This window comes from Mugil cephalus, chromosome 9, assembly GCF_022458985.1.
Source record: "Mugil cephalus isolate CIBA_MC_2020 chromosome 9, CIBA_Mcephalus_1.1, whole genome shotgun sequence".
Taxonomy (NCBI): Eukaryota; Metazoa; Chordata; class Actinopteri; order Mugiliformes; family Mugilidae; genus Mugil; species Mugil cephalus.
The window spans coordinates 27008057-27034606 of record NC_061778.1 but is presented as its reverse complement, the minus strand read 5'-3'; the positions used below and the strand labels follow the sequence as shown (position 1 = coordinate 27034606).

The following is a 26550-nucleotide window of genomic DNA, read 5'->3' as shown; positions in this document are numbered from 1 at the left end:
ATATGCTCTGAAAAATTCTAGAATAATTACATGTCTAGTACCACTGAAGCCCTGACATCCTGCACTTGGAAGTATCTGTGTGTGTCTGTATCTATTATGTCTATTTGTCCCATTGTCACTCAGCTATTTGTGCACATGTGTAACCATGTAACCAGACCTAGCTGTCAAAGTAGGAACCTGTTCTGCATCGACAGAATGTGAACTTCAACCCAACAGTGGTGCATAGCTTTTGATCAATTATTAAATTAGAAAATAACTTCTAATTAAGGTACACATTTCAACACATTTGCTGGATAGGCAGCTATTAAAGCTAGCTAGGGCTAGGCCAGGGAAAAAAAGCAGTCCTCCAGCACCAGAGGCATGGGTTCAATATGCAGTGTTGGAGCTTTGGTGGAATACTCCATTAGCATTAACGCCCCACCAGCAACTTCTCCTGTTCAATCAGTACACTCTCTCTCGTTCTGCCTACTACCATCTTCTCAGAGTGACAGTGGGAGTGAGCAACAACAACCTCTGCAGTGCAGGCAGAACCGAGCAAACAGGGAGAGGAGAAGGTTTCACAATGATTTTCTCAACGTAATTATTGTCATTATACAATAAATTGAGTACTGCGCTAGCTTTTGTACACCACACCATAGAATTCTCACACTGTGTGTTGTATGCGTACCTCTAACAAGGATTCTTCCAACTGAGCCAGCTGTATCTTCTTGTCTTCCTCTTGTTGTAGCAGTCTTGTTTTCTCAGTCTCCAGTTCTGGCTTCTCCTCCTGGATGGTCAAGGCTAGCAGCTGAAAACACAGACAGACAAATAAACAAATAAGAAAGTGGGGATAGAATAGAACTACAGAAACACAGACAGTATGACTACATCATATAATACATACTGCATATGTGCATGGTGCTATTCCACCACAAGAAGTACTTCTTTTGCGTTTCTTTTGCTCACAAATTGAACAGTAGTCAAACAACTGCTGCTGATGTAGATTGCGTTTGCGATTGTGTGGCCTACCTGTCCTCGCAAGCCCGCCCTGGTGGTAGTGAAGTTGACCTCTGTCACCACGGAAACAGCATCAGGAGGGATGAAGGGACTGGGATTCCGTGTTGCCAGGAAGAGACGGAAGTCCTCATTGTAATCAATAACCTTGTCCCCTATCTGAACCACATATCTGGGACCTGCATGTGTATGTGAGCACATATGTCAATGTAGACATAAAGATAGAGAGTTTCTTTAAAAAAACATATATTGTAGCATATAGATTTGAAACATTGTGTTTAGCACCCAGTTTAAAATCTTGTCTGCTGTTGTTTAACGCTTTCCTCTACTTTGTCTTCCAGATGTCTGCAATTCAGTACTGGAAAGTCATTGTCTTAACTCTTTTTTCCTTCTTGTTCAACACCAGTTTTAAGTGTATAACTTGCCCTCACACATACGTTCTCTGCCCCCACTCTTTTCAGTTTAGCTTCAAATAGACAACCGCCTCTCCCTGGATGATTCAGAGCCTTGAATGAATGAATCACCCTCATTTTCACAGGTATGTTTCTAACTTCTGTTGATACTGCATGTACGTGATTGATTTGTAATTATCTGAACCAAGGGACTAAAATATCACTGGTTATATCAGAAGCTCCCAAATAGTCATGCTTGAATATAAAATGTTATTCGAAATGTCAAGGATTGTTCATCAATTAAAAAACGTGTACTACAGAGCAATGCATATTGTTATAATGTTAGAAGATATTATGTCCAAGAGCTGCAAAGGACTGAGCTGTCTGTATTATCTAGTGACTCGAGCAACCACCTTTCTGAGGACTTTCTGAGGAAGGTCACACTACCTTACTAATTCGCATCACTCCTTCAAATGGCCATGACAAAGGATTTCATGAATACACAGGTCTTTGTCAAGCACTCACGCAAACACAACGTAAATATCATACAGTTTTTTAAATTAAGGTAATACATTACTCCTTATGTTGTCCGCATCTCCCACGACATGTTTGGGAGACATATGGAGTATGTGTCATCAACATGAACTTGCAGCCAGCTGAATGTGACAGCACTAGGGTGTAATACAGTGGATTTCCGTGGATACATGTAAACTCAGAGCCTGATTAGCCCGTTCTCTCTACCAGCTCAATCTTACTAAAATACCGGGAGCAAGGACTGAGTAATCTAGGGAAACTCAATAAATGAGCTCTTACTGAGGAACTACAGCCCTTTATCTGAAGGATCTATTTCTGGCTTTTGCGCATCATTGGTTAATGGAAATCAACACATGGGAAGCAACTACTTTTTACTACATTTATCAGTGATATTTAATGACAAAGATTAATTTTTTTTTTTTTTTTCCTGTCACATTTTTTTTGTTGAGTGAGTCATTTGCAATATAGTCTGCTCATTAATTGTCTGAATATCTTTTTCATGAGTTTTCTGACATACACAATACAGTGGGCATGATGGAAAAGAATCATAATTCTGCAGCGTTTACTGTCTTACTATACAATTACTTTTTTTTTGTAAAATAATATTGGTAGTAGTACTTTAACAATGTTTAAATGATTTGTTCAACCAGGTTTTGTATGAAATTGGTGTTTGCGCCTGTGAGTGTGTGTAAGTACCCTGAGCTATGAGGTCCTTCTTCAGCAGTGGATAGAGCACAGGTTCAACTCCATCCATCTCTTGGATGATAAGGGTTTTTCCAAATCTTACTGCCAGCTCCAAGGATGTCATGAAGTTACTGTCCTGCAGAGAAAAGATACCCAATTGAATACCTAGAATTTTACACTTTGATGGTAACATAGAACTCCCTTATTGATCAATTCTGGGGGACAGTGCAGTGATTACAAAGATACATAACATGACAAATATCATTATATTCCAGTTGTATGGCCCGCTGTGAGTGAATTCACATGATCCAACAGAAATGAATAAAAATAAACTCATTTCAAGTTTCTCTGCGTTTGCCAATATCCTGGACTCATCCCTGTCTCACCAGCTGAAACTATTTCTAGACTCACGTGATATTCTAAAGGTATATTCTAATCTAGGTACACTGTGACTGTGTGCTTTGAAAGTCTTAGACAACTTTAAGTTTGCTATTTCTCACATACATAACCAAGGCATTTGATACAATAGACCATTATTTGTTAATTGGTGAGGGCTCATATTGGTGTTGTCTTCTTTTGGTAATGTTGTTCCTGATCCTGCTGTTCTAGAAAAGGAGTTCCCCAAGGTTCTATTTTGGGTCTCTTCTCTTCTCTTCTCTTCTTCTTTTTTAAATGCTAATATATGATTAGAATAAAATGGCAACGTACCATGTGTATGGTGTCATGTACCTCTGCATTCTTCTCCTTCTTCTGAGACTGCAGTAGCTAATTTGAAATCTGAACTCTGGCTAAATGCAGGCAGCCTCATTTATTCATTGCATTTAAATGTGAAGAAAGTCAATTTTATTTGCTTCCAATAATACTAAGGCTTATTTGTTTATTAATACACTTGAAAATGTTGGTTAAATTTACTCCCAAATTGAAATCTAAACAGCAGGGTTACCACGGATAGGATAAATGCTGACAAATGTGACACACTGAATGTGAGACAATGTGGACAGTCTTTGGCTGACCATTTCCATATATTCTGGGCCTGTCCCCTCATTCAGCTGTATTGGCAGGATCTCATAGGAGAAATTCATTCGATCTTTGGTTTAGAAGTCAATTTTTCATTTGTGACACTGTATTTGGGTAAAATCCCAGTTGGCTTTGTTACCCAGGATAGCTATCTCTATAGAGTGCTCTTGGCTGCAAGCAAGAAGGTCATTACAAAGAAATGGCTGCAGACAAATCTGCCATCAAGGAAGGACTGGATTACCATTGTCAACAAAATATGGTGCATGGAAAAACTGATCTTCACCTGAGATTACGGGCTGAGCATTACATACAGAACTGGGAAAAGTGGACTTCATATCTTTTAAATTGTAACCCATTGCCTGTGTGAATAATCACTCCATACTACACTAGTGAATGGCCTTGGACAACCCTGTCAACTGACTGCTTGTTGATATTTTGTCTATTTTTGTTGCTATTTTGTGATTTGTTTGTGTGTTTGGTTTTCAATGTTGGAAAAAGAACAACTGAAAACTCAATAAAAAAGAAAGTTACAAAAAAGAAAATGTTGGTTAAGTTTGTTGACATATATAAATTGTGCAATGGACTGACGCATAAAAGAGAAAAAAAAAGTCTCTTTCATTGAAGTTGAAGTTTTTCTGAAGCTGAAATTCCTGGAATGACCTACCAGGGATAGACTGAACTAGACTCTCTTACCTATCTAACAATTTGCTAGTAACTGGTATATGAGTTCTATCCATGATGAGTGGACAATTAAAATTTTCTGTACGAAATGCGTGTTTTATTGTTTGCACATAATTGGGCAGCATTTTAGCTTTGCTGATTTGTTTGCCAGTTTACCATTGTACTAGTTCCTTTTTTTTAAAGGCTCATATAAATTTTAAATATATATATATATTATATTAAAATAGACCTTTTGGTCACTTAATGCAGGACAGTGCTTTGTCTATGATTGTCATGGAACAAACACTAAATTACAGTTTTGTGAATAAATTATGATAATAATAACTATGTTATAACTGCTAACTAATAATTAACAAATAAGCAGTACACCACAACAATACGACATCAAGTTGCTACTAGAGACTGCTACCAAACAGAATTTCATTGTAACTTGTGTACAATGACCAGTAAAATGATGTTTTCTTAAGCAATCATTACAATCAATCATAAAAATAAACAACTGGAACGACTGAGGAGGAAGGGAAATGTTAATCATATGGTCTGTCAAACAGTGGCAAATAAATGTTGCAAGTATTCTAGTGGATGAGATACTCTGGACCTGGATTCATCAGACAAGAAGAAAAAGCTCCATCGAGGACATCTAACGAAACACTTTAAAGAAATATTCAACTGAAACAATGTTTTGGTAAGAGATTATGTGTAGTACTGACTGAATGAAAAAAAGCACGTCTCCAGGATGAAAAATGAGTGTGGAATGCAGATGGATAATTACTGTGTGTTTGCTAACGGATGTGGGTGTATGAGTGTGTGTTTACCTGCTGGTTGATGACCTCTAGTCTGTGCTCTTTGAGATGTGTGCATAACCACTCTGTAGCTCGAGATGATGGATCAATCAGGAAAGGACAGGCAACACTCTGAGTATAGAACAATGAGAAAAAAAAATGCATCTCAGTTGTTCTGGGAGTTTGTCTTAGAAAATAACTCAATTACTAAATAATAGGAGACGTGTGTGCATGTTCAGCACTGTAACAGTGGTGTCATGAATTTATCTACTCGCCAAAGGAATGACATCCACCACACTCTTCTCATTATGTCCTCTTCCATTTCATGGTCTCTTGGTCAGGGATTCTCTTTTTAGACAATTTCAAATGGGTTTATTTGTCTGTCCCCCAAGCATTTTACTTACACTTCGAAATTTTCAATTTACAATTTTGTATTGTACTGCATTGGAATTCTTGTGCAGATACATTTGAAAAGGTTAACTGTTCAACTGTGACAGGAAATCAAGTCCAAGAAACCCAAAATATCATCACACTTAAAGCAAAAACTGAGTTGTAGATATGTTTGGAAAATGTGTACTTACTGTATTGCATACTACCGATAGTATACAGTACATGAAAAAAAACACAACCTTGTGAAGGAGATGTACACAGGACAGATGGTCTAAGAAAAATAAACAAACAGCTACAACAAACTAAAGGCCTGATTTACTAAAGGTTTGCAGGTACAAAAACTGATGACAAAGCTGATCTACTAAGGTGGCGTCTATCAAACGGGCAAAATAGCATGCGCAGTCCATCTGACGTGTGTTATAAAAATATGCAGATACAGGAGCTTCTGACAGAACGCGCAAAATATTGGGGGAAGAACATGCAAATAGAGTATTTAGCACACGCAGTGTGATCTACCAAAGCTAAAATGGATTGCAGTGACTGTTTTTTGTGCCCATATTCAGCGCATTTGAAAGCCAAGCCTTAAGTGGCACAGCAGTGGCATAAATCTACGGTTATTGTTGTGGTGTAGGCACAACGAAAGGCAACGGAGAGAACCAATCTTTTCTGCTCACGACAACATGTTTGGAATGACAGAAGTAAAAATAACTGAGGCATATCCAGCAATGCCATAGATCACCTGCAACACACAAACCAACAACACGCCCCTTATTTGGGATCTTAGGAAATCAGGCCCGAAGTGTGGGCTATGAGGATCAATGATGGAATGACTTCTTACCTTTAACTTGTGTTCATTGATCTGAAGGCAATATTGGTAAGACAACACAAAACACAATGTAGGCAAATGCAGGACAAATGGCAACAAAGGGCTTAATTGTACTAATGGAAAGTGGTGGTTCAAACAGATGGAACATGATAAAACAACTTTTCAAATAACAAATCACCAACAAAGTGCATTTAAACTAATGCTTTCTCTGTCTGACCTGTAGTATGACCAGTGCGTTCTCCATGGAGAGGTCGTCTGATGGCAGACCTTGACTCTTCCAGATCAACTGCTCACTCTCCGAGCACAGGAATGAACGTAAATCAAACTCTGAGATAAAGACACAACACAAATAAACTAACTTTCTAACTAAGCTTGACAACCAACTTGTGGAGAAGATATGTGATGATTGGCTGTTTGGGATGTATCTGCACATCTGAGAAAGAAGCTGCCGAGAATTACACAATCAGATATGGATGAGGCAGCAATTTGTACCGTTGGTGCACACATTTAAAAGGTTAATTCATGTAGATGGATAATTATCATTATTGCTATTATTATTATTAAAAGAGGTGCAGATATTTAATAGAATGTCTGGTATGTAAGTATTAAAATCCAAAAAGGTTTTGAAGGAGTATCACCTACCTAAGTCCCAGGAGCTTTAAAGTGTACATGTAACAACACAGTGCTCTGTTCTGTGTGTGGGAGGCAGTGTTTCCTATATGAAGGCTCCTTAGTAAAGGAGTACGCATATGCTTATGCTAGTGTGTTATGAGTAAAAGTGTTATATCTACTCTCTAGTCCAGATTGAGCCATCCAAGTCTCCAGACAGTGTCTTCTACGGTCTTCAGAGGCTGCAGACAAATAGGTGATGAAAGCTGCAGCAAGCAAGGCCCTATTAGGAAGCGTATCCAACTCATTCTTTATCTCGGACATCTGATTGAAAGACAGAAAAAGGGAGACAAGACGGGGAGGAAGAGGGTGGGCAGACAGACAGGCAAGGTGAATAAAGCATAAATAAAAAAGAGGAGTAAAGGACTCAAAGAGAATAGGGAGGAATCAGGGATGGAAATATAAGAAATGGCAAGGACGAAAAAAGAGGAAAGATGGAGGAAAGAGAGAACAATAAGTGATGCAAACTGCTGCTAACATGACCTATGTTAACGTAACATGCACCTCATATTTTTCCCTTTATAGCTCATTTACCCTAAAGTAAGGTCTCAGCACAAAATAATTCAAAATGTGTCCACAGTAGACAAGAAATGGCAAACCTCTTAACATAGGACCATGTTTTATGTGAAGCTATTGACATTACTGATATGCTCCAAGACTGATCAGGATTCCTTTGAGGTACTTTACTAGCATGTCATGGGATCACAAATGCACACACACACGCAAATCTTTGGCACATCTTTGGCTACATCTCTGAGACTGCAGGACCTTGTGATGTCTGATCTAAAAGATTAAAACATCCTCAGTGCTTCAACTCAAAACGTGTCTGTTTCTGCACCACTTACTTCAGTTGTGTATACCTCACTCTGTAAATTCCCTAGAAACACTTAGAAGCAGCTTAGAGGTGTTAACAAATAGCGATCCTGAGCTACTGTACAGTGCGCAAAAGAGTTCTGGGTGAGGTGCCTGAGTGTATGCGCATGAGTGTGTGTGTGTGTGAGAGTATATGGAAATACGTGAGTAGAGAGTAAACTGGTTCTCTGGTGCAGGCCTTGAGGGAGGTTTTGAGAGTGAGCGTGTGTGTGCGAGTGAGTGTGTCAGGGCGAGATTGAGTGTTTTAATTAAGGTGCAGACAGATGCTGCGGAGAGGAGTAAAAACAGCCAGAAGGGACTCAAGACAGCGGGATCCATCCCCCTCCTGTCAGACGCACATGCACAACCACACACACACATAACCACACTCTCAGACACTCACATCTCCTGTTGCTCTTGCGTGGTAAATGAGCCCTTTTTGAATATATGTGTAAAACCTCCCTCACCAATACACATATCAACACCTCCATAGATCAAACTACCTGCACATTCCACCGTGTGTGTTCTCCGTCCAGCTGTGATATGAGCTGCTGGGCAGCAGTGATCGTGTCCTGAGCTTTTGTCACCTCAGCCTCCAACTTGGCTGCCTCTGCAGTATGACACTGAAACCTGCAGAGGGAGAGCAGCAAGAAAGAGAGGTGAATATGTGTGACATGGGATCACTGGAGACTAAAATTATGATATTTATTTAAGAAAGATACATCAAATAAATGAGAAATATAACATGTGTACCGCCTACAGCGCATATCAAAGTACAGTGGTGGAAAAAAGTCAAATACTAACATGAAACATTAATATTTAGTACTCCTGCCATTAGCATGCAGTACAACTCCAATCCTGGCTGGCATCTTCCCCACAAGCCTTTTACACTGTTTAGGGCTAATTTTGTTCCATTTTTTTGACTTACTACTTCTAATTCTTCTAAATGCTTTAGTTTTTGACCTTTTGATTATCCACCACACATTTTCAGTGGGGCTCATATTCAGGGATTGATCTGGCCCCTAAGACCTGGATACTGTGCTCCTACAGCCAAGTTCTACATCCAGATTTGACCTCGATGGAACAGTGCACGTGCAGAAGGGAGCATGTGGTTTTGAAGAATGGCAAAATATTTGGCAGAGTTCAATGTGCCATCACAGACAGTGAGATGAACAACACCAGCAGCACTCATGCATCATCAAACCATGATACTGCCTCCACCATTTTTGACAGTAGGTACTGTACATGCTGGAGATAACCCTTCAAGATGAAAACTGGACTCATCTGACCACATAATCTTCTTCCAGTTCTTGACTGTCCAGTTCTTATGTGCTTGGGCCCAGAGGCGCCAGGCTTGTAGGACCTTAAGCTGTGATCTAAAAGTCAACCATGTACAGTCCGGGTGGAACACTAGAAACCAGTTTGTTTTGACCACTGCTGATGGAGCTCCTGTGAATTTATTCAGCCTTCATCAGTGGATCATCTCATCTCATCTCCTCTTCCAGACCGCTTAATCCTCACTAGAGTCGCAGGGGCTGCTGGAGTCTATCCCAGCTGGCATCAGGCGAAAGGCGGGGTACACCCTGGACAAGTGGCCAGCCTATCGCAGGGCTAACACTGAGACATATAACATACAACCATTCGCATTCACTAAAAAAAATGACCCGATATTTAAAATTCCTTATGTATTTTTATGGAAACAATACATTTTTTTTATTGGTTCCATAAAAATACATAAGGATATTTTAATTTTAAAATACGTTTCAAAGTTTTAATGGCTGTTTGAGGATTTGTTTGGTGTTTTGTGTGTGACTGTACTAAAACAAATTTACTTGAAGACCTAAGAGTGATTCTTAATGCAATATTTCAGAAATGCAAGGGGTGTCGGAAAACATTTTTTTCTACCACTGTAGAATACCAATCAGTCTAAACAGACAGAACAGGTCATGACTCCAACATGTAGTCATGTAGTATGTAAAATTACTTACCACCTAGAGATAGACCTAAATAAGAGATTTTGTGCACCTATGGACACACAACATTTGACATTACCATCACTTTACACGTGCCACAATTAGGTAAAATTCATTCTATTATATTTGTCAACCTGAAGTAGGTGACGTTGGACCACAAATATAATTTCTTCATATGATAGCAACTGTAGCAAAAGTAAAATTGATGGCAAAAGTAAAATTACAATGCAACGTGAGGAGCAGAGGAGTTGAGCTGATTGCATGAACATGGATGGGTTTCAAGATTAGAAGCAGGACTGATGGCTGAAGAGGCAGCACAAGGCATGGGAGCTTGGTTTCCCTTTGTTGACATTCAACTTTATAAATTGTAAGACTAGGAAAAACCTCAGACATTTTCCAGTTTTAGAAAGTAACATTATTCACAGCCGATCACAGCTGATCATCACATGTCACAAAATCAATAGAGATGACAGGGCCTGCACCCAAATGAAAACCTACATTATCAATTCTAAACCAGCAATTCCAGGCAATTTAAAAAAGGAGAGAGTCACCTACTTTTCAAGCGGTATTGATTGTTTATATCAGTCATCGTATAGCTGCACGGCAAAGGAATGCAAGCAGCAGAGAAATGGGGGAACTGCACGACCAGTGAGGGAAAGAATGTGCAGGCACAGAGGGTACCGACAAAGTGTTTCATAAAAGTCTATCTAATTTTGTACTTGCAGAATGCTATTATTAAGGCGCAGCACTAACTGCACCTATGTTTCTCTGTCTCTTTTGGGGAATATGATGTCAGGCCTAGTCAGGTACTGATAATCACCATGAAGGAGAAGAATAAGGTGAGAGGAGGCATACTTTTCTTTCAGTTCGTTGACTTTGGCTCCAACAGAGTTCAGCTGGTCTTCTAGTTTATTCTTCCTACTCTCGGTTTTCCGGAGGTTTCTGGATACACACACATAAAAACATAGAAAATAATCTCATGAGTTTGTTTAATATGAAAAATGTGGCTGTGTAAATGTCTAGTGCGTGTGCTGTCAAATAAAGTCCAAGACCTCATTAAGCTCACTCACACGCACAGAAGATTTCTGCTCAGGAACTGCACTCATTCATGCATATGAATTAAGATCATTTCAAATCTGTTTGGGTGTTCTCTGGAGTAGTGTTTGTGTGTGTTCTTACTCCAGTAGTCCGGCCTGCTCTCTTTCCAGTGGCTCTATCTTCTCTAGGACGAGTGAGTACTGGACGTTGGCTTTGACCCATGCAGCCAGAGGAGCAGCTGCCGCACTTGCACGTTTTGCATTCTGACCACAAACACAACAGCAAGTCAGAAACAGCTTGTGACAACATCAGAGGCTTCATAACATCCACTGACAATACATCTGATTCTTATTCAGCCAGCTGACCTTGGGGTCGAAGGAAGCCTTGTTCTTGCTGAGCAGCTCTTCCACACTCTGGCGGATCTCAGGTGTGATGTTCCTGGCCTCCAGTGTAGCTATGTCCTCCCTCACACCGCGCTTAGCCAGAAAGCTACACAAGGGAAGGGTTGAGACAATAATAAGCAAGTGTAAAAAGACAGAAAAAAATGTGTATGCGCAGGTTCAAACACGTCATGACACACAACAACACACAACTTGAAGGTGTTGTGTGCATGAGCCCCTAAAAAGGTGACAGTACAAGTTCAACAGACGTATTCTTAGCTTTTCGAATCCATGTGAATATATTTTGGACAATGTGAATAAGTGGTGAGAAACTATTAAAGCTTGACTGGGACGCAAGTTAGAATATACTGTCTAAAAGAAAAAAAGAAAAAAAAAATGAAATGAAATTTCTCCATGGAGGTATAATCATTTCTTACTTCCTTCTTTTCTACAATCTACAATTTCTCGACATTTTGGTAATGCAAGATATTACATAATAATATATATTTTATTTATTTATCTATTTTTTGTCTATGCTTGTCTACATTCTTCCATTCTCACCTCTTCATGCTGACCCAGGAGGTGTCAAAAATGCCCATCAGTCTAAGGACGCCCTCCAGTATGTCTCTGATGACATCAGGGGGCATGCGGAGGGAGCGGATCTCAGACAGAGCTTCGGGCTTGATGTTTCCAACAGCACGCTTTGCTTCATCTACCAAAGGCTGGAAGGCAGCAAGGGAGAGAAAACTGAGATTAGTGAGGGATAAGCACAGCTGGGACTGCAAGCATGAGAAAAGGTAGAATAACTAACAGAGCTTGCCACAAAATAAGAGCCGATCAAACAACTTGCCTGTACTTCCTTCAGCTCGTCGTCTATTTTGGCTTTTCTCTCTTCAATCTTGGACACTTCTTGAGCCATTTTCCCCTTTATTTTTTCCATTTCTGTCTTCTGGTCACTGGCGTTCTAGGTAACCAAACAAAATTGGATTAAAAATGTATCTACATTTATTTTGCTATTCACTAAAAAGTAAATGGCTCAGATTCACTGAAGATAAAAAGTAAGAGAGGATGAATGTTTGGCTGCAACAGTTTATCGTACTTCGTCTCCTTCACCTAAGTGAGATTTGTCCATAGACTTTTTCCCCATCCCTTCATGTTCCACATAACCAAGGCTCATTGTTATATACTGCATATATTTCTTATTTGTCCTCAAAATCTTATATTCCTTCCTCTCCTCTTCCCTCCTGTGAACGTCTCCATCTTGAACAAGCCTCAATCACTCTTCCACCTCGTTTGTTTTCACCCTTCATCTCACTGTCCCAGTCTTCCTCATTTTTCCCTCCTGCTGTTTCCAATCCCACAGGCAACAGTGTTGCTACAGATGAAAGGATGACTCAAGTTGTTAATTATCACTTTGCAAACACTCTCCACCGGCATTTTTCTCTTCTGGTTTCTCTTCTTCTTCTTCTTCTTTTTGTTTTTACCTATTCCTCTTTCACAAAAAAAAATGCATTCCTTACAGAATATCATAGCTAATGAACAGGGTTCAGGTTCTTTTTTTTCCCTCCATACAACTATCCATCCATTCTCGAGATAGAGTCAGCAGGAGGAATGTAAGAGTGACGATCAGGAGATAGAAAGCAGTGGATGAGATTCACAAAACAAGTGACAAAACAAACAAATACACACAGAAACTAAATAAACAATGTCTTCACAGCAGGGAAGACACGGCCACAGGAAGGAAAGACAACAAAGTTCTTGTATATTACAATGCAGATTAGATGAAGAAAAACAAGGAGACAAGAATAAGATACTGAAAGCAAGAAGACGAGACAAGAAAAGACAAGAAGAGAAGCTGAAAGGAGGACAGATGTAACTGTCTTGCGAGTCAAAGTTACACCCACTCACAAGCAATACAGAGATACACACCTGCATGGAGGTGGTGATTTCCTGCAAGGCAGAATCTGCCTCCTGTTGTTTAGTCTTCAGCAGTGCACTTTGCTCTGCAGCTCGCCTCTTCAAATCATCAACCAGTGCTTTAGCTTCATTCAGCTTAGACACGCCAGCCTGCAGATACCAGTCAATGACGACATGTGACAAATCAAACAGGACTCAGCTACGATAAGAAATGTTAAATTTGTTGTCATCTTCTCTGAAGTGCCCACCTATAGACACACTGCATTAAGACCTGGAAAGGTTTATTAATAAGTACATGGATGGCACCCACGTTTTTCAAATTTGGCAAAAAAGCTTCTCTACTGGATTGGACCACACAGGCCAACCTTTGCTAGCTATGTGCATCACTAAGCCTTGTCCCCCCCATGACCTTGTTCATGTTCGGTTCGGTTCGTTTTCAGAGGTGCTCTGATCCAGTCAGTACGGTTAGAGTTCTAACACATCAACTTTAAGGAAAAGATTTCCACTTGCTGTCCCACCAGCTGACAGGTCCACTGATAATGAGATAATCATTATCAATTTACGAGTCATAATGGTCATAATGTTATGATCGACTGGTGTACCTGCTAGTATATGGGATTTTGTAAATGCACATTAACAATTTTTGTAGTTTTTAGGCACTCTGTTCTTAATGACTGTAAAGGTACACGTGACATGACTCATTCCTATCCATTTGTAAACACACAAAGAGCAAGGGGAAGAAGCAATAGTCATACTTCTTTGGAGCATAGCTGAAACTTTACCTGTAGATGCTGTTGTCTGGTTGTCAGCTGGGTTTGCTTGCGACTATACAAAGCTGTGTAAACATGCAGAAAGGCCATGTACTGACTAGGTGTTGCACCATGTTGTCTACATGACTCATGGACCATAAGGAACAAACGGCACAGGTCTCCCTGTCCAGACCCTGTTTGGAACCAGAGATGAAAAACTTTGTCATTCTCATTACATTAAATAGAAAGAAACAAAAAATATAAAGGCAGGAATATGACTAAAAAGCTTTGGCATTATCTTATGGTTACCATAGACAAGAGTCAAATATACTGTTAATATATCAGCTGTGTAGAATACATTTCAGGAAAGCAATCAAATCAAATTTATATTTGATACATATATATTTTATACCAAACTCTATCCAGCTGTGTAATAGCTCACCTTGTTGTATCACCTAAGCTACTTTGACCAGTTAATTTCTCTCTTGGGTCATTACAGTGCGACCACTTAAGAGTGGTCTAACTAGAAAAGCAGGGATAAATAAACTAAATGATTAACAATAATTACAGTTCACGTGAACTCTAGATCATCCATAAGTCATTGTGGAGTTAAGCTTTGGGTGCTCTTACCTGAGCTTTTCTTCTTAGTGCTTTTTTCTCTGTCACTCTCCTCCCCTCCTGCCTCAGTTTTTGCCAGGAGCAGCTCGGGAATCTGACACATACAGTACACATCCCATGTGCCATTTAGTTTGAAAGCATTGGTGCATGATTCAAAAAGTGTTCCTGTTTCATTTGCGAGGTTTTAATATTTCAGCTATGGCAGAAAAGCAATTTACTTTTTATGGTCTGCTGTAATAGGGTTAATATTACATCTGGAGTCTCTGGGAGCTAGTAAGGCTTACGGGTATACACGCCTTTTTACTGTATTTGAGCAAACCGTACAAAAGGCAAATCTCCATATGCATACACAGTGTGACATTAAATGACAATTGCTGACTTAGTGTCTGTTGTTCTGCATTCACCTTCTTCATGCTGCTTTCAGACCATCCTTCCATCCACTGGACAGAGGACTTGCGGTAAAAAGCTGGGTTGCTCTCACAGTTGATGGTGAAGTTAGAGTTGGAGCTGTCCATGATCAGAACAATGTGGAGGTTCTGTTGGATTCCTGAGAGATGTGGAGATGTGGAAAGCAAAAGAAATAAAAACAGTGACACTATTTTTTTGTGTCATTCATGTTGTTCTGTTTTAGCTTGTACCACCCTTACAGAGTTGGACAGAGAAGGTGAGCTGGGAGCTCTTTAGTGGAATTACTTTGACAATAATAGAGTTATTGATTTGAGTCTCTGGCAGAAAACTCAACCTCAGTGACACTGCATCATTTCAACACTACAACACCCACTGCACAGTAGGGAGCCAAAGGGATAGAGATGAATACAGAGATGTGAACAGAGTGAACTAATGACTAACAGACAGACAGAAAGTACTGACTATAGGAAAAGTAGTTGTAGAGTGGTCCAGTGAATCCATCCTGGGAAGCAGCATCTTTGAGGGAGGAAAGCAAAGGCTCCAGTTCCTCTGGGGTATACAAACCTGGAACTTCACCTGAAACATAACATGCAAGTATATTTCTTAGAAAGAACTAAAATATAATCAGTCTGGCATAGGTTTTGCTAAAATGATCCATGTCTGCTGGCTACATTTATTCTCATTTGTTTTGTTTTGATTTAAAAGTTTCATGTGCAAAATAAATGGTTGATATTTTGGGAAATAAACACTCCTGCCAAGATTTAGATGAGAGACTCCAACACTTGAATCTGTCAATGTAATATGTAGCTGAAGCTAAACCAACTCTACAACAGCTCTTAACACAAGCTGCAATGTATCATATTTACACTGTTGTCAAAGACATAGAATAGAATAGAATAGAATAGAATAGAATAGAATAGAATAGAATAGAATAGAATAGAATAGAATAGAATATTAGTGCTTTTATTAACATAATCTAAATTTTAACACTTTAAAATTTAGTTGCAGCCCCTTGGAATAAACAAAGTCCAATTTCACATAAAAAAATAAAATAAAATAAAAGAACACATAAACACAATACACACCTGATGACAGGAGGCTGTTCACCATCTCTAAGAAAGCTGGATGGACAAACTGATAGTCCTCCAAAAGTAGGACCACCTGTTGACCTTCCAGACCTGTCAGCTGCATTACCTGAGCATACAGTATATGCAGTATGAATCACATTTATACATACTGTGTAAACACACCTGTGTTCTCTTTGGCAGTAATCATCTCTGGTAAATGCTATGCATTAACTAACTTGCAGATATTTATATATGTATAGTAGTCAGCTGGGGCACAAGGTGGACCTGATAAAAGCAAAGCTCACCATCTTGAGATCATTGTTGAAATGCTTAAGAGAGTAACCACGGGAAATTTTGGGAGAGAACAGCGTGTATCCGTGCATGTGTGACACTAGGCATGTGGCTGTGTGTCGACCCACTCCACTCCGGCCCGCCAGCAACAGAGAGCCACCAGGTCGGCTCAGGACTCGATCCACCCTGGACACAAAGTCGCACACTTCCCAGAACAGCAGGAGATCCAGCTCTCTGTTATCACGACTGTACAGCACCACTCCCTAGAGGGAGAACAGGGAAGAATCCACAAGTGAGGAGGTACCCAACCGACACTCCAACAAATACACTGAAGTGTAACAAATAAGAATAACAAAGTGAAGCAAACACAACTACAAGAATAAGATAAAAAGATTGAAGTAGTAGTAATTGAAAGAAGTCTTTATATTCTTTTTATTCCTATAGTATGGTAAATTTGCCATATTACAATCCACAATGCATCACTCACTCACTGTTCAAGCTAGGAAGCATGAAGTAGAATAAACTTGGTTACCAAAAGCCGGAACACACTGGACAACAGATCCTCACTATGTACCTTCTGTATAACTTGCTTTAGGTCAGCCACATCCAGGCGTCCCAGCTGTTTACCATGAGGCGGCAGAGACTGGCCTGGAGCCATCACAGTCGCCTCAGAGGCTCCCCATGTCACATAGAAACCATCTGGAGACAGGGGAAATAAAAATATATAAACTGATCGTAATATGCACGCATTAGTGCATATGGCAAATAACATAAAGGCTGCTTGTAAATATGGGAGCAAAAAACACAAAAATATGGCCAGTGCAGAGGCAGGAAAATATGTGTGATTGTTTCAACATTTACACTTTATCTAAACTATACACAAAAAACTGTTCATCCATGTGCATATAGCATATAGTCAATACATCAGATATCATGGAGAGGCACAGTAAACTGATAGCTGTTTACTGATTTACAGATTTACGGCAGATGCAAACTGCATTTTCACTCATTTTCCAGTTCATTGGGTACACTAGTGAAGACACGTGCCTTCTAATGTAACAGTGCCGCACTAAATATTGGCTCTGTGAATGTTATAAAATCCAGCATTAGTTCGGTAAGTGGGAGAGCTGTTGATGCAACTGTGTTTTCATTTTGAAGGCTGCATTGTGTTGTACTGAAACATGTATCTGTTAATTTTACCACCCCGTTTTAGTCAGTGGGCTACGCTAAATAACAGAAACACTTTAGTGTTTAATTCAGTCTAGTTTAATAGCACCAGAGACTACATCCAGGCTAACTCATCTGAGGGGTGACCCGATATATGGTGACATACAGTAGAGGCCCAGTTGGATTCCTAGCTGACAGGGCCATGTGCTGCATGTCAATCTCCTACATTCTAGTCTTAATCAGCAGATAAGAAACCATATTAAGCACGCAGCTTGTTTATAAATTAAGTGATTTAAAGCAGCCAAAAAAATGGAAAATATATACATACATTATTGCCATGCTGGTACAGACCATTAGCAGAGAAATTGCCCTACACAAAGCCATCTGGAGAGCTGTCAAAGAAGCTCTGAAATAGTCAGATGCAGCTTTCACTCAGGCATGAGTGGCAGTCTGCAAATGTTGACATGAATTGCTTTAAGCAGTCCAGCTGTAATTAAAATCTTCCCTATTTAACCCTAATGTGGGGTTTATGAATTCGCAGCAAGAGGAGAGCTCTCTCATACCAGTCATGTTGTCTAGAGCATCGGAGCCCCAGTCACCCCGTATGATGGAGGAGAGGATGTTATCAAAGGTGTGAAGGTCTTTGGGGGAAACTAGCCGGTCTCTGAAGAGTCTCCTGGCCTCGTATGCGACCACCTCCAACACGCTATCTGTCACGTTAGATTGAGCTAAAAGGAAATAAATGAAATGCACAAACTTATTTGGATTAACACTCAAAAGGATATCATAAGATCTGCACACACAAATGAGGTTCGTACATTTTTTTTTTCTGATCCAAACATTGACATAATTTTTAGCACACACGGTAATTTAAGAACTGTGGTGCTTTCATACACAATTTCAACCAATCTTTGGGGAAAGTAAGTTCTTGTTTCTTATTTCAAAAAGAGATAAATACAGTTTTGTAATTCATCTATCCTAGTGGTTTGATTTTCATAAAGGACAGACCGAAGCACAGTATTTACGCTATGACTCAGGGCTCAACATGAGTCAAAGGGCTGTTTTTGGCGAGATTAAACATGCCAAAAGCACCTCACAGGAGGTTGAGACTAAATGTACTAAATTCCCCTGAGAAGCAGCGGAGTGCTGCGAGTTAAAAACAGAGCGCTAGATTGACAAGCCAGGTTCACAGTCTCACAGGCTGTTGGGTTTAGCAGTGTCTGTCACATAATTTGTGACAGCGACACAGGTCAAGCTCTGGGGTTTTCCTGGCATATTAAATTTTAAAAACCTGAAAGGTAAAGAAAATATGGCCATAGGGGCTCAATACCAAATAATCATGCCATTTTATATGCCAGTGGTGTTTATGTCATAAAATGTATCTCAATTGTGAATAAAACCACCACAATTGAGGTAGATACTGATATAAGTTTAAACTAAAATATATTATTTTAGTAGTATGAATACAATGAGCAACATGTATAAAAAAAATAATTGAGAGAATTCATTATTAATGAATTAATTAGTTATTAATAATTATATACGTTATTATTTGTGCAACGGCCTTATTAGCTGGATACCCTCTTGTCTTCAGATTTGCTTGAATTCTCAATGGCAGAAACTTAACTAGGTACTGGAACTATTCCTCAGGGAGTTTGGTCTATGCTGACAATATTGGATTACACAATTTGTCAGCTGTTCACTCATGTTCTGAATCTCCTTTTCCACCACATTCTAATTATGTTTTATTGGCCTGGGATGTGGTGAATGTGGAGGCCATGGGAGTAGAGAGAACTCATTATCATGTCCAAGAAACCAGATTGAGATGACTTTAACTTTGTGACATGGCACGTACACAAAAATATCCACAACCACAGAAAATAAAATTCTATACAAAAACATGACCAGAAGAAACTGAATTTAAACATATAAACTATTGTTAGAGAAGTTAAGTGTTTAATCAATGTGATCACATGCAGACTCACCACACACAGACATAAAGTACATCAACACAGTCACTGAATAAAAATGAGAGAGAAGGTTTTACATACCAAAAAGAAAGTAAGAAGCCAGGACCGGGGTAAGGGATAAAAGAGTGTGAGTAAGTTAAAAAATGATGAGCACAGGAAAAAAGAAGTTTGTCCACTGACGTGTTTAATTAAAATAAATGATTGGACTCACTATCACAGCAAGAACACATTGCAGAAGAAGAGAAAGAGTGACAGAGGGAGAGATGAAAGGACAGCAAAGGCAGAGGATGATAAAAGAGGGAGAGACAGACATGTGACAGAGAGGAATTGGGGAAGAGAGGAGAAAGAAAAGGGAAAGAGCAGGAGGGTGAAGAAGAAGGTTAGTTGGGAACAGTGGTTCTAAGCGGAAAGAATACTAACCAGAAACAAAGTAATCATTTTGACAGGCTGAGCTATTAATATTTTATGTTACTCAACAATTTAACTTTCTGTTTAAGTCAGATTATTGAAATACCTCAAAGCCACAGACAGACCATGGGTCTGATGTGAGACATTTTCACACATAAAGAAGGCTACTATGCACATAGCCTACGCCGGGGCAAGCCATTTATACTTTTGCACTGGTCAGTTTGGCTCACTCTGTAAAAACGATACCCAAACACCAGTCGAGTTAACTTTTGTTCCTACTTCCTGCTTCACTTTCACCAATGATGACTGAAACTTAAGCTGAAGCTTGAAATTTTGCCAAATATGAGTTATACATATGTTTGTATCTCCAAACCTTCCCAGTTAACTTTTTCTCAATGTGTTCTGTCTTTATTGATCCAAAACAATCAATTTGAAAGTTGCAGAGATGGACAAGCAGCAGGAAATACTAAAGCAGAAACACCCTACTACCAAGTGGACCAATCTCAGCTCTTGCAGTTTGTGTCACCATGCCGTGTAGTCTTTTAGTTACATTACTGGGGAGGTGCAGGTCAGGCTACAGCGTTAGGCTCTGCATAGGGTCTAGGCTGACTGATAGAAAAGCATAAACCTGCGCATAAGATGTTCACATGGTCATTCTTGCATTCAGTTTTGTTTACCTGCAGTGAGGTCGTATCGCAGAAGGCTGAGGACCCATTCGGTGAGAATACAAGGAGTAAACAGGTAGTGGCTGTGATCATCCACTGTAAACTTGGCTTTCACCTAAGAGAACAGGAACATACTGTGAGAACACTATGACAACAGACTTTTAAGTTAACCAACTGGACAATTTGTTCACTTACAATACCTAGTACATCATCAGAAACTTTACCTTTAAGGGCCTGTGTGTCTTCCACACAGTGTCTTTTATAATACACTAATCAGGCATAATATTATGACCACTGTCAATAAATAACATTAAAACCACTGACAGGAGAAGTAAAAAACATTGACCATCTTATGACAATTCAGTGGGACACTTTTCTGGGACACTTTTGGACTTTCATGAGGATTTATGTGGATGTTTCTTAGATATGTACCCCCCACCTAGACTAGACCAGACACCCCCACCCAGCCATCCCCAGCAGGATACAGTATTACGCAGGTACACACACACATACAAACGTTTAGGAACAGCACAAGGTACCTGGTCTCCAAAATCATTAGATCCCAGACTGATCAAGTATGTAGGACCCAAAGGCCACTAACAACATTCTGTTGACAGACACCACAGGACACCCTCAGAAGACCCATGTTCATTCTCTGATGAGGCGTAACTGTTTTGGATGCATAAGGGGGATCTACACAATATTAGAAAGGTGGTCATAATGTGCCTGCATCTAGTCTCTGTACCAATACTGTGTTTTAAACAGATTTGTTTTGTTCTCACTAAAAGAAAGTATTATACTCAGTAGGCCACACCTAGGTGAACTCTGAAGCTCTGTGACACAGCTCTCAAGCAGACTAGCTAATAACTAACTCACCCCCACTTAGCCTATGGTTAGAGCATCACTATTTTAAGAGGGACGTCTAAGCAATGAAAAAGTGCAAACAACTCATTAGTATCCAAAAAAAATATAATTCTACATCACATGAAGTTTTATTTGAAGGATAACATTCCTAGTGAAACACAATTATTTGTGCAAGAAGCTAAGTAATAGTGATGGATTGAAAGGTTGAATCAAACATCATGCAGTTCAAAGATGCTTAAGTACGAATGTAAGTGAATGCTAACAAGAGGGGCTTGACAACATACATGCTTGCCCCAACACTCTCTGCCTGTATGTTGGGTTTCTCCCGGATGGACAAAAAGGTTGCTTCCCTGCGCCTTCGGGTCGGGGAATGGGTCCTGACTGTTGCTTGCGCTTATGCGCTGAACAACAGTTCAGAGTACCTGCCCTTTTTGGAGGCCCTAGACCATTTATCATTTAGGCACTGGACTGTGCCCCAACAGGGGACCTCATTGTCCTGCTGGGGGGCTTCAACGCTCATGTGTGCAATGACAACGTTACCTAGAGGGGTGTGATTGGTAGGAACGGCCTGCCTGATCTGAACCTAAGTGAAGGGAGTTGTCAGGCTGAAGAAGGAAGCCTACAGGGCATAATTGGTCTGTGGATTTCCGGAAGCAGCTGACCGGTACCGAATGGCTAAGTGGCCAGGGCAGTCACTGAGGTAAAAACTCGGGCGTGGGAGGAGTTCGGTGAAGCTATGGCAGAAGAGTATCAGTGGGAATAAGAGGTTCTGGCAAACCGTCCAGCACCTCAGGGGCAGAAGCCAGCAACTTGCCCACACCGTTTTCCGTGGGGGTGGAGAGCTGCTGACATCACCTGGGGCTATTGTCTGGTGGTGGAAGTAATACTGAGGAGCTTCTCAATTCCACCAACATGTATTCCTTAGGAGAAACTGGGGCTGGGGCTAGGCCATCCAAGCTCTGGGGGGGGAGTCACTGAGGTGGTGAAACCACTACCCGGCGGCGGAGACCCAGGAGAGGATGAGATCGGCCCTGGGTATCTCAATGCTCTGGATGTTGTAGGGTTGTCTTTGTTGACATGCCTCTGCAACACTGCATGGATATCAGGGGCAGTGCCTCTGGAGCGCCAGACCGGGGTGGTGGTTCCCATCTTTAAGAAAGTGGACCAGTAGGTGTGTTCCAACTATAGGGGGATCACACTCCTCAGCCTCCCTGGGAAAGTCTATGCCAGGGTGCTGGAAAAGAGGGTCCAATTGATAGTTGAACCTCAGATCAAGGAAGAACAATGCGGTTTTCATCCCGGACGTGGAACCGTGGACCAGCTCGCTACCCTCGCTAGAGTGCTGGAGGGGAAATAGGAGTTTGCCCAACAGGTCCACATGTGTTTTGTGGATTTGGAGAAGGCCTACGACCATGCCCCCAGGGGAACTCTGTATTGAGGTGGTTTGGGCATCTCAGAATCAGAATCAGACGCAGAATTACTTTATTGATTCCAGGGGGAAATTACTTTTTGTTACAGCAGCTTCTACCCAAAGTGTACCAGTGTTAAGAACAAAGAGCAATGGCGAGATGCCTCCCGGACACCTCCCTTTAGAGTTGTTCCAGGCATGTCCCACCGGCAGGAGGTCTTGAGGTCGCCCCAGGCCATAATGAAGGGATAACATCTCCTGTCTGGCCTGGGAGAGCCTGGGGATTCCTCCGGAGGAGCTGGTAGAAGTAGACAGGGAGAGGACCGTCTGGATCTCCCATCTGAAGCTGCTGCCCCCGCGACCCCAGACGAGATATGCTATCATGATAGATTTATGGCAACTGATAACGTTTTTTTCTCACATCCTCATCATCTACACTAAATTGTAACATTCATCTTACCTTAATCAAAATCTCTCTTGTTCATGCTTTTGGTTTGGCAGGTAAGAATTAATGATTTTACAAATCTAGATAAATTCATCAATTAATACCCTGTCAGATTCAATACCTGTTCATAGAGCTGCACAAGAGACCCAGCCAGCTGATGTGTTTTCCCTGTGCTGGCCCAGGCTGCCTGGCTGCCCAGGCTATGCTGGAGAACTGGCTGCAGGTAAGACGAGTAGATAGTCTGCAGTTGCTCCCTGTCAGGATAGCTAAAGGCAGAGTCAAAGATACAGAGACATGACAACAAAAAGAGGAATATCCCCAACTGAATCAGAGGGGGATTAGGAGTGATGTAGGAAAGGAGAATTCTGGCATGTAAAGTTGCCATGTTGCATACTTACTCTATGGTGCAGATGCGTACTATAGATGAGAAGCGGGAGTTGAGTGAATGGCTCCCAACAGCTCCCCCTGTTGACATGGAGGCCACCACCTGAATGTTCTCGAGACTCACCCACTCCAGATTTTCATCATAGAATCCCTTATATGTCAACACCTGAAGGAAAGAGTAAGGACATGTTCTTGTTTGCATTTTTTTCAGGTTTAAATGATTTTAGATGCAATTCATTTTGAACCAGTTATAGAGAAAAGTTTACTTTTTTTTGTGTTCATTCACAAATAAATTTCTCTGTCTATAGGTCTTGTTGCATAGGTATCTTCTGTACCTGTTGGAGGAAGGCAGTAAGGTTGCTGGTCCCCCATTTGTCCGGTTTGGGTAGATTGATATCCTTTAAGTAAAGGACCAGGTTCTCACAGTCCTTGGGTCTGAACACTCGGCCAGTGTTAGAGCTGAGCAACAGGCATGTCTGGCTGAGCTTCTGCAAGACATGTCGAGATGAGGTCTGGGCACTGCAGTGAATCACAGCCACTTGGGTGGAACGCAGCCGAGAGAAGGCGTAACGCAGGAGCATGCTAGACACAAAACAATGTATGGACAAAAGTCAAGATATACACAGTGTGGTGAGGCGTCTTGTTATAATGTCAAAATGAATGAACTTTTCCACAACTCAGTCTCATAAATGTTTAAGGTGCTGCCAGGTCAGCAAGTTGAGAGGAAGAAATGTTTGCTAGCACTTTGTTTAACAAAAGCGAGTCTTGTGATTTAAAGAACAATGTTTGTCAGAACAGAAGCAGGGGCCACAGAGGGACGTTTTATGAGACTGCAGAAAGACAATAATTGGAAAGTAAATGTATTGTAGGCGTGTACGCTTGTTCCAGTGTGCGTAAATTAATTACATGTTCTTTTATCAGAAGAATCGGCTGAGAAACCCGCTGCCTCACTGGAACAGTGACCTTTTAGTGAGGGAAAGGGAAGACTGGGAGATATTCTATTAGAGTGTTAAAGGCAAACTGAGTGACCCTTGTTCTTTGGCCCCTTGGGAAGGGACGCAATTACTTTGGAGGCAACCAATCTACGTGTGCACATACACAAGCCTGAGCAACAACACACAGCACACAAAGCCACAGATGTGATGTGTATTCTAAACAGTCAATGCCTTCACAGGAAAGGTCATTCCTTGAATAAAAGCTGCTTTGATTGTTTCATTTTGTGTGTCTCTGTCTCATCATCCTTAATGCACACGTTTCATCGGTGACATCATTTTTGTTTTGACAAGTAGACTAACATCATGAGGTTTGTGTGTGACAATGTCTGCTTAAACTGTTTACAATTTTCTAAAAGATATAACACAACCACAGCAGTGGTCACAGTCATGCATCAATTAAATTTTTTAGATTTAGATTTTTGCTAACATTTATTTGTGTACAGTTTCTCCATATTGAGTGTATGTGTAAATCTTTTGTTGAGATAATGCAAATGTTCTGTGTGTAATTACCCTTTTCCACAGCCCTCAGGCCCAACCACCATGAAAGGCTGCCTGTGCTGAGCAGTGAGCCATGGGGAGAAACCGTGCAGACCTCTCTGCATGCCTGTAGTCTCAATGACAGGTAGCATGTGTGTGTGAGAGAACTGCTCCAGTATGAGACCCTCGGGACATTGGAACCTATATGCTGCTAGGTGGCCACTGTCAGAGTCATAGTAGGTATCTAGTGGTTTTCTGGGGTCTGGTGGACTTTCCCTGGCCCAGCTCAGCAACTACAGAAGTACAGAGACAACAGGCACACATTAAATATTGATATCTTGCTTGAATGATGACACATCCTCCATTTTTTCAGCACCAAAGAAGGTTTTCAATCCAAGAATGAAACTTTGAGTCAATTTCTGCCCAGTCAAAAAAAAAGGGGTTCTCACCTCCTTGGCAAACTCTTGTCGTGTTTTTATGTTAAGATTTCCTCCCATGCCTCTAAGAAGACCAATGATGAACTGCCCTCTCTCCGTCACAGCGCTGAGGTGCGACAGGCAATTCAACACTGTACCCACCAGAGTAGTTTCCACCACAAAGTCATTCTGGTGTTAAAAAGGGGAAAGACAACAATGCAGTCATTGTCAATTTGAATCAAAAAAAAATATTATTTTCAAGTATTTTGAATAAATTAGATGGAAAGATGAGAATAGAGAAGAGAAAAAATGGGCATTTGGGAAGAATGTGAAACTGGATCCACTGAGACGGATGACTCTCATAATGTTTGCAATTAAATATAATAAACACTGCATATAAACACAGTTTAAGTGGTGGTAATTCAAAAGGTCCTATATGCCAGCCAACACACCTGCTTCAGGTTGTTTAGTGAATGCTAAATGGTGATGACACTGTCTTAGCTTAAATGTGAAAATTTTGTAGCAATGAAAGATAACAGTGGGACTGTTTTTGAGCCAGTGTGCAGAAACATAATGAGTTAAATGTTACCTGTTTGAGAGCCCAGTCCAGGGCTCTTTGGAAATAGTCTCCCAGCCAGTTTTCAAGGTTGCTGCGACATTCCTCAGGCTGACCCCTCAACCAAGACTTCACCAAGGCACCCACGTCAATGTCTTCATCACTTATGAAAAAAGTGGCAATAATGTTCTCAGAATACTTGATCTTGGTATGAATCAACAATTATAACTCTAAATGCGAAGGCTGACTGACCTGAGAAAGATCATACCCATGCGGGATATGGTCGCCGGTGAGGCGCAGCTGAGGTCGTGAGTCTCAAACAGGAAATTAACATTGGGTCCAAACTGGATTCGCTCTCCGCTAGGCATGGTTAACAGACGGTTATCATCAAGCACAGAGTTCAGACTCTCAATCCACTCTGGGTCGATGTCACCATCACACACAATCCAGGAGTTCACCTCTAGAAAGCACAAGGAGTGGGTATAATGAACCAATTGTATAGTGCAGAGTATAACGACTGTAAGGCAACTTTCT

The 26550-nt window shown here is 40.7% G+C and overlaps 1 protein-coding gene across 4 annotated transcripts in view; it reads right to left on the bottom strand.

The window, feature by feature from the left end:
- LOC125013407 (cytoplasmic dynein 2 heavy chain 1) overlaps window positions 1-26550 on the bottom strand; it is a 117798-nt gene that overhangs the window by 58034 nt on the left and 33214 nt on the right. For 2 of the 4 annotated variants that reach the window (XM_047594055.1, XM_047594056.1), the window contains exons 44-73: window positions 26269-26476; window positions 26050-26179; window positions 25494-25649; window positions 25078-25337; window positions 23908-24154; window positions 23587-23738; window positions 23310-23454; window positions 20484-20586; window positions 17992-18156; window positions 16836-16960; window positions 16276-16524; window positions 15989-16097; window positions 15366-15479; window positions 14900-15042; window positions 14508-14589; window positions 13911-14071; window positions 13141-13278; window positions 12062-12175; window positions 11773-11933; window positions 11197-11320; window positions 10973-11094; window positions 10649-10735; window positions 8324-8450; window positions 7091-7232; window positions 6517-6626; window positions 6312-6332; window positions 5117-5215; window positions 2616-2739; window positions 1009-1172; window positions 668-787 (exon numbers count right to left, since the gene is read on the bottom strand). In XM_047594055.1, the coding sequence (XP_047450011.1) occupies window positions 668-787; window positions 1009-1172; window positions 2616-2739; window positions 5117-5215; window positions 6312-6332; window positions 6517-6626; window positions 7091-7232; window positions 8324-8450; window positions 10649-10735; window positions 10973-11094; window positions 11197-11320; window positions 11773-11933; window positions 12062-12175; window positions 13141-13278; window positions 13911-14071; window positions 14508-14589; window positions 14900-15042; window positions 15366-15479; window positions 15989-16097; window positions 16276-16524; window positions 16836-16960; window positions 17992-18156; window positions 20484-20586; window positions 23310-23454; window positions 23587-23738; window positions 23908-24154; window positions 25078-25337; window positions 25494-25649; window positions 26050-26179; window positions 26269-26476 (4202 nt within the window). The remainder of the gene's footprint in view (window positions 1-667; window positions 788-1008; window positions 1173-2615; window positions 2740-5116; window positions 5216-6311; window positions 6333-6516; window positions 6627-7090; window positions 7233-8323; window positions 8451-10648; window positions 10736-10972; window positions 11095-11196; window positions 11321-11772; window positions 11934-12061; window positions 12176-13140; window positions 13279-13910; window positions 14072-14507; window positions 14590-14899; window positions 15043-15365; window positions 15480-15988; window positions 16098-16275; window positions 16525-16835; window positions 16961-17991; window positions 18157-20483; window positions 20587-23309; window positions 23455-23586; window positions 23739-23907; window positions 24155-25077; window positions 25338-25493; window positions 25650-26049; window positions 26180-26268; window positions 26477-26550) is intronic. The other 2 variants (XM_047594057.1, XM_047594058.1) reach the window with 2 other exon arrangements.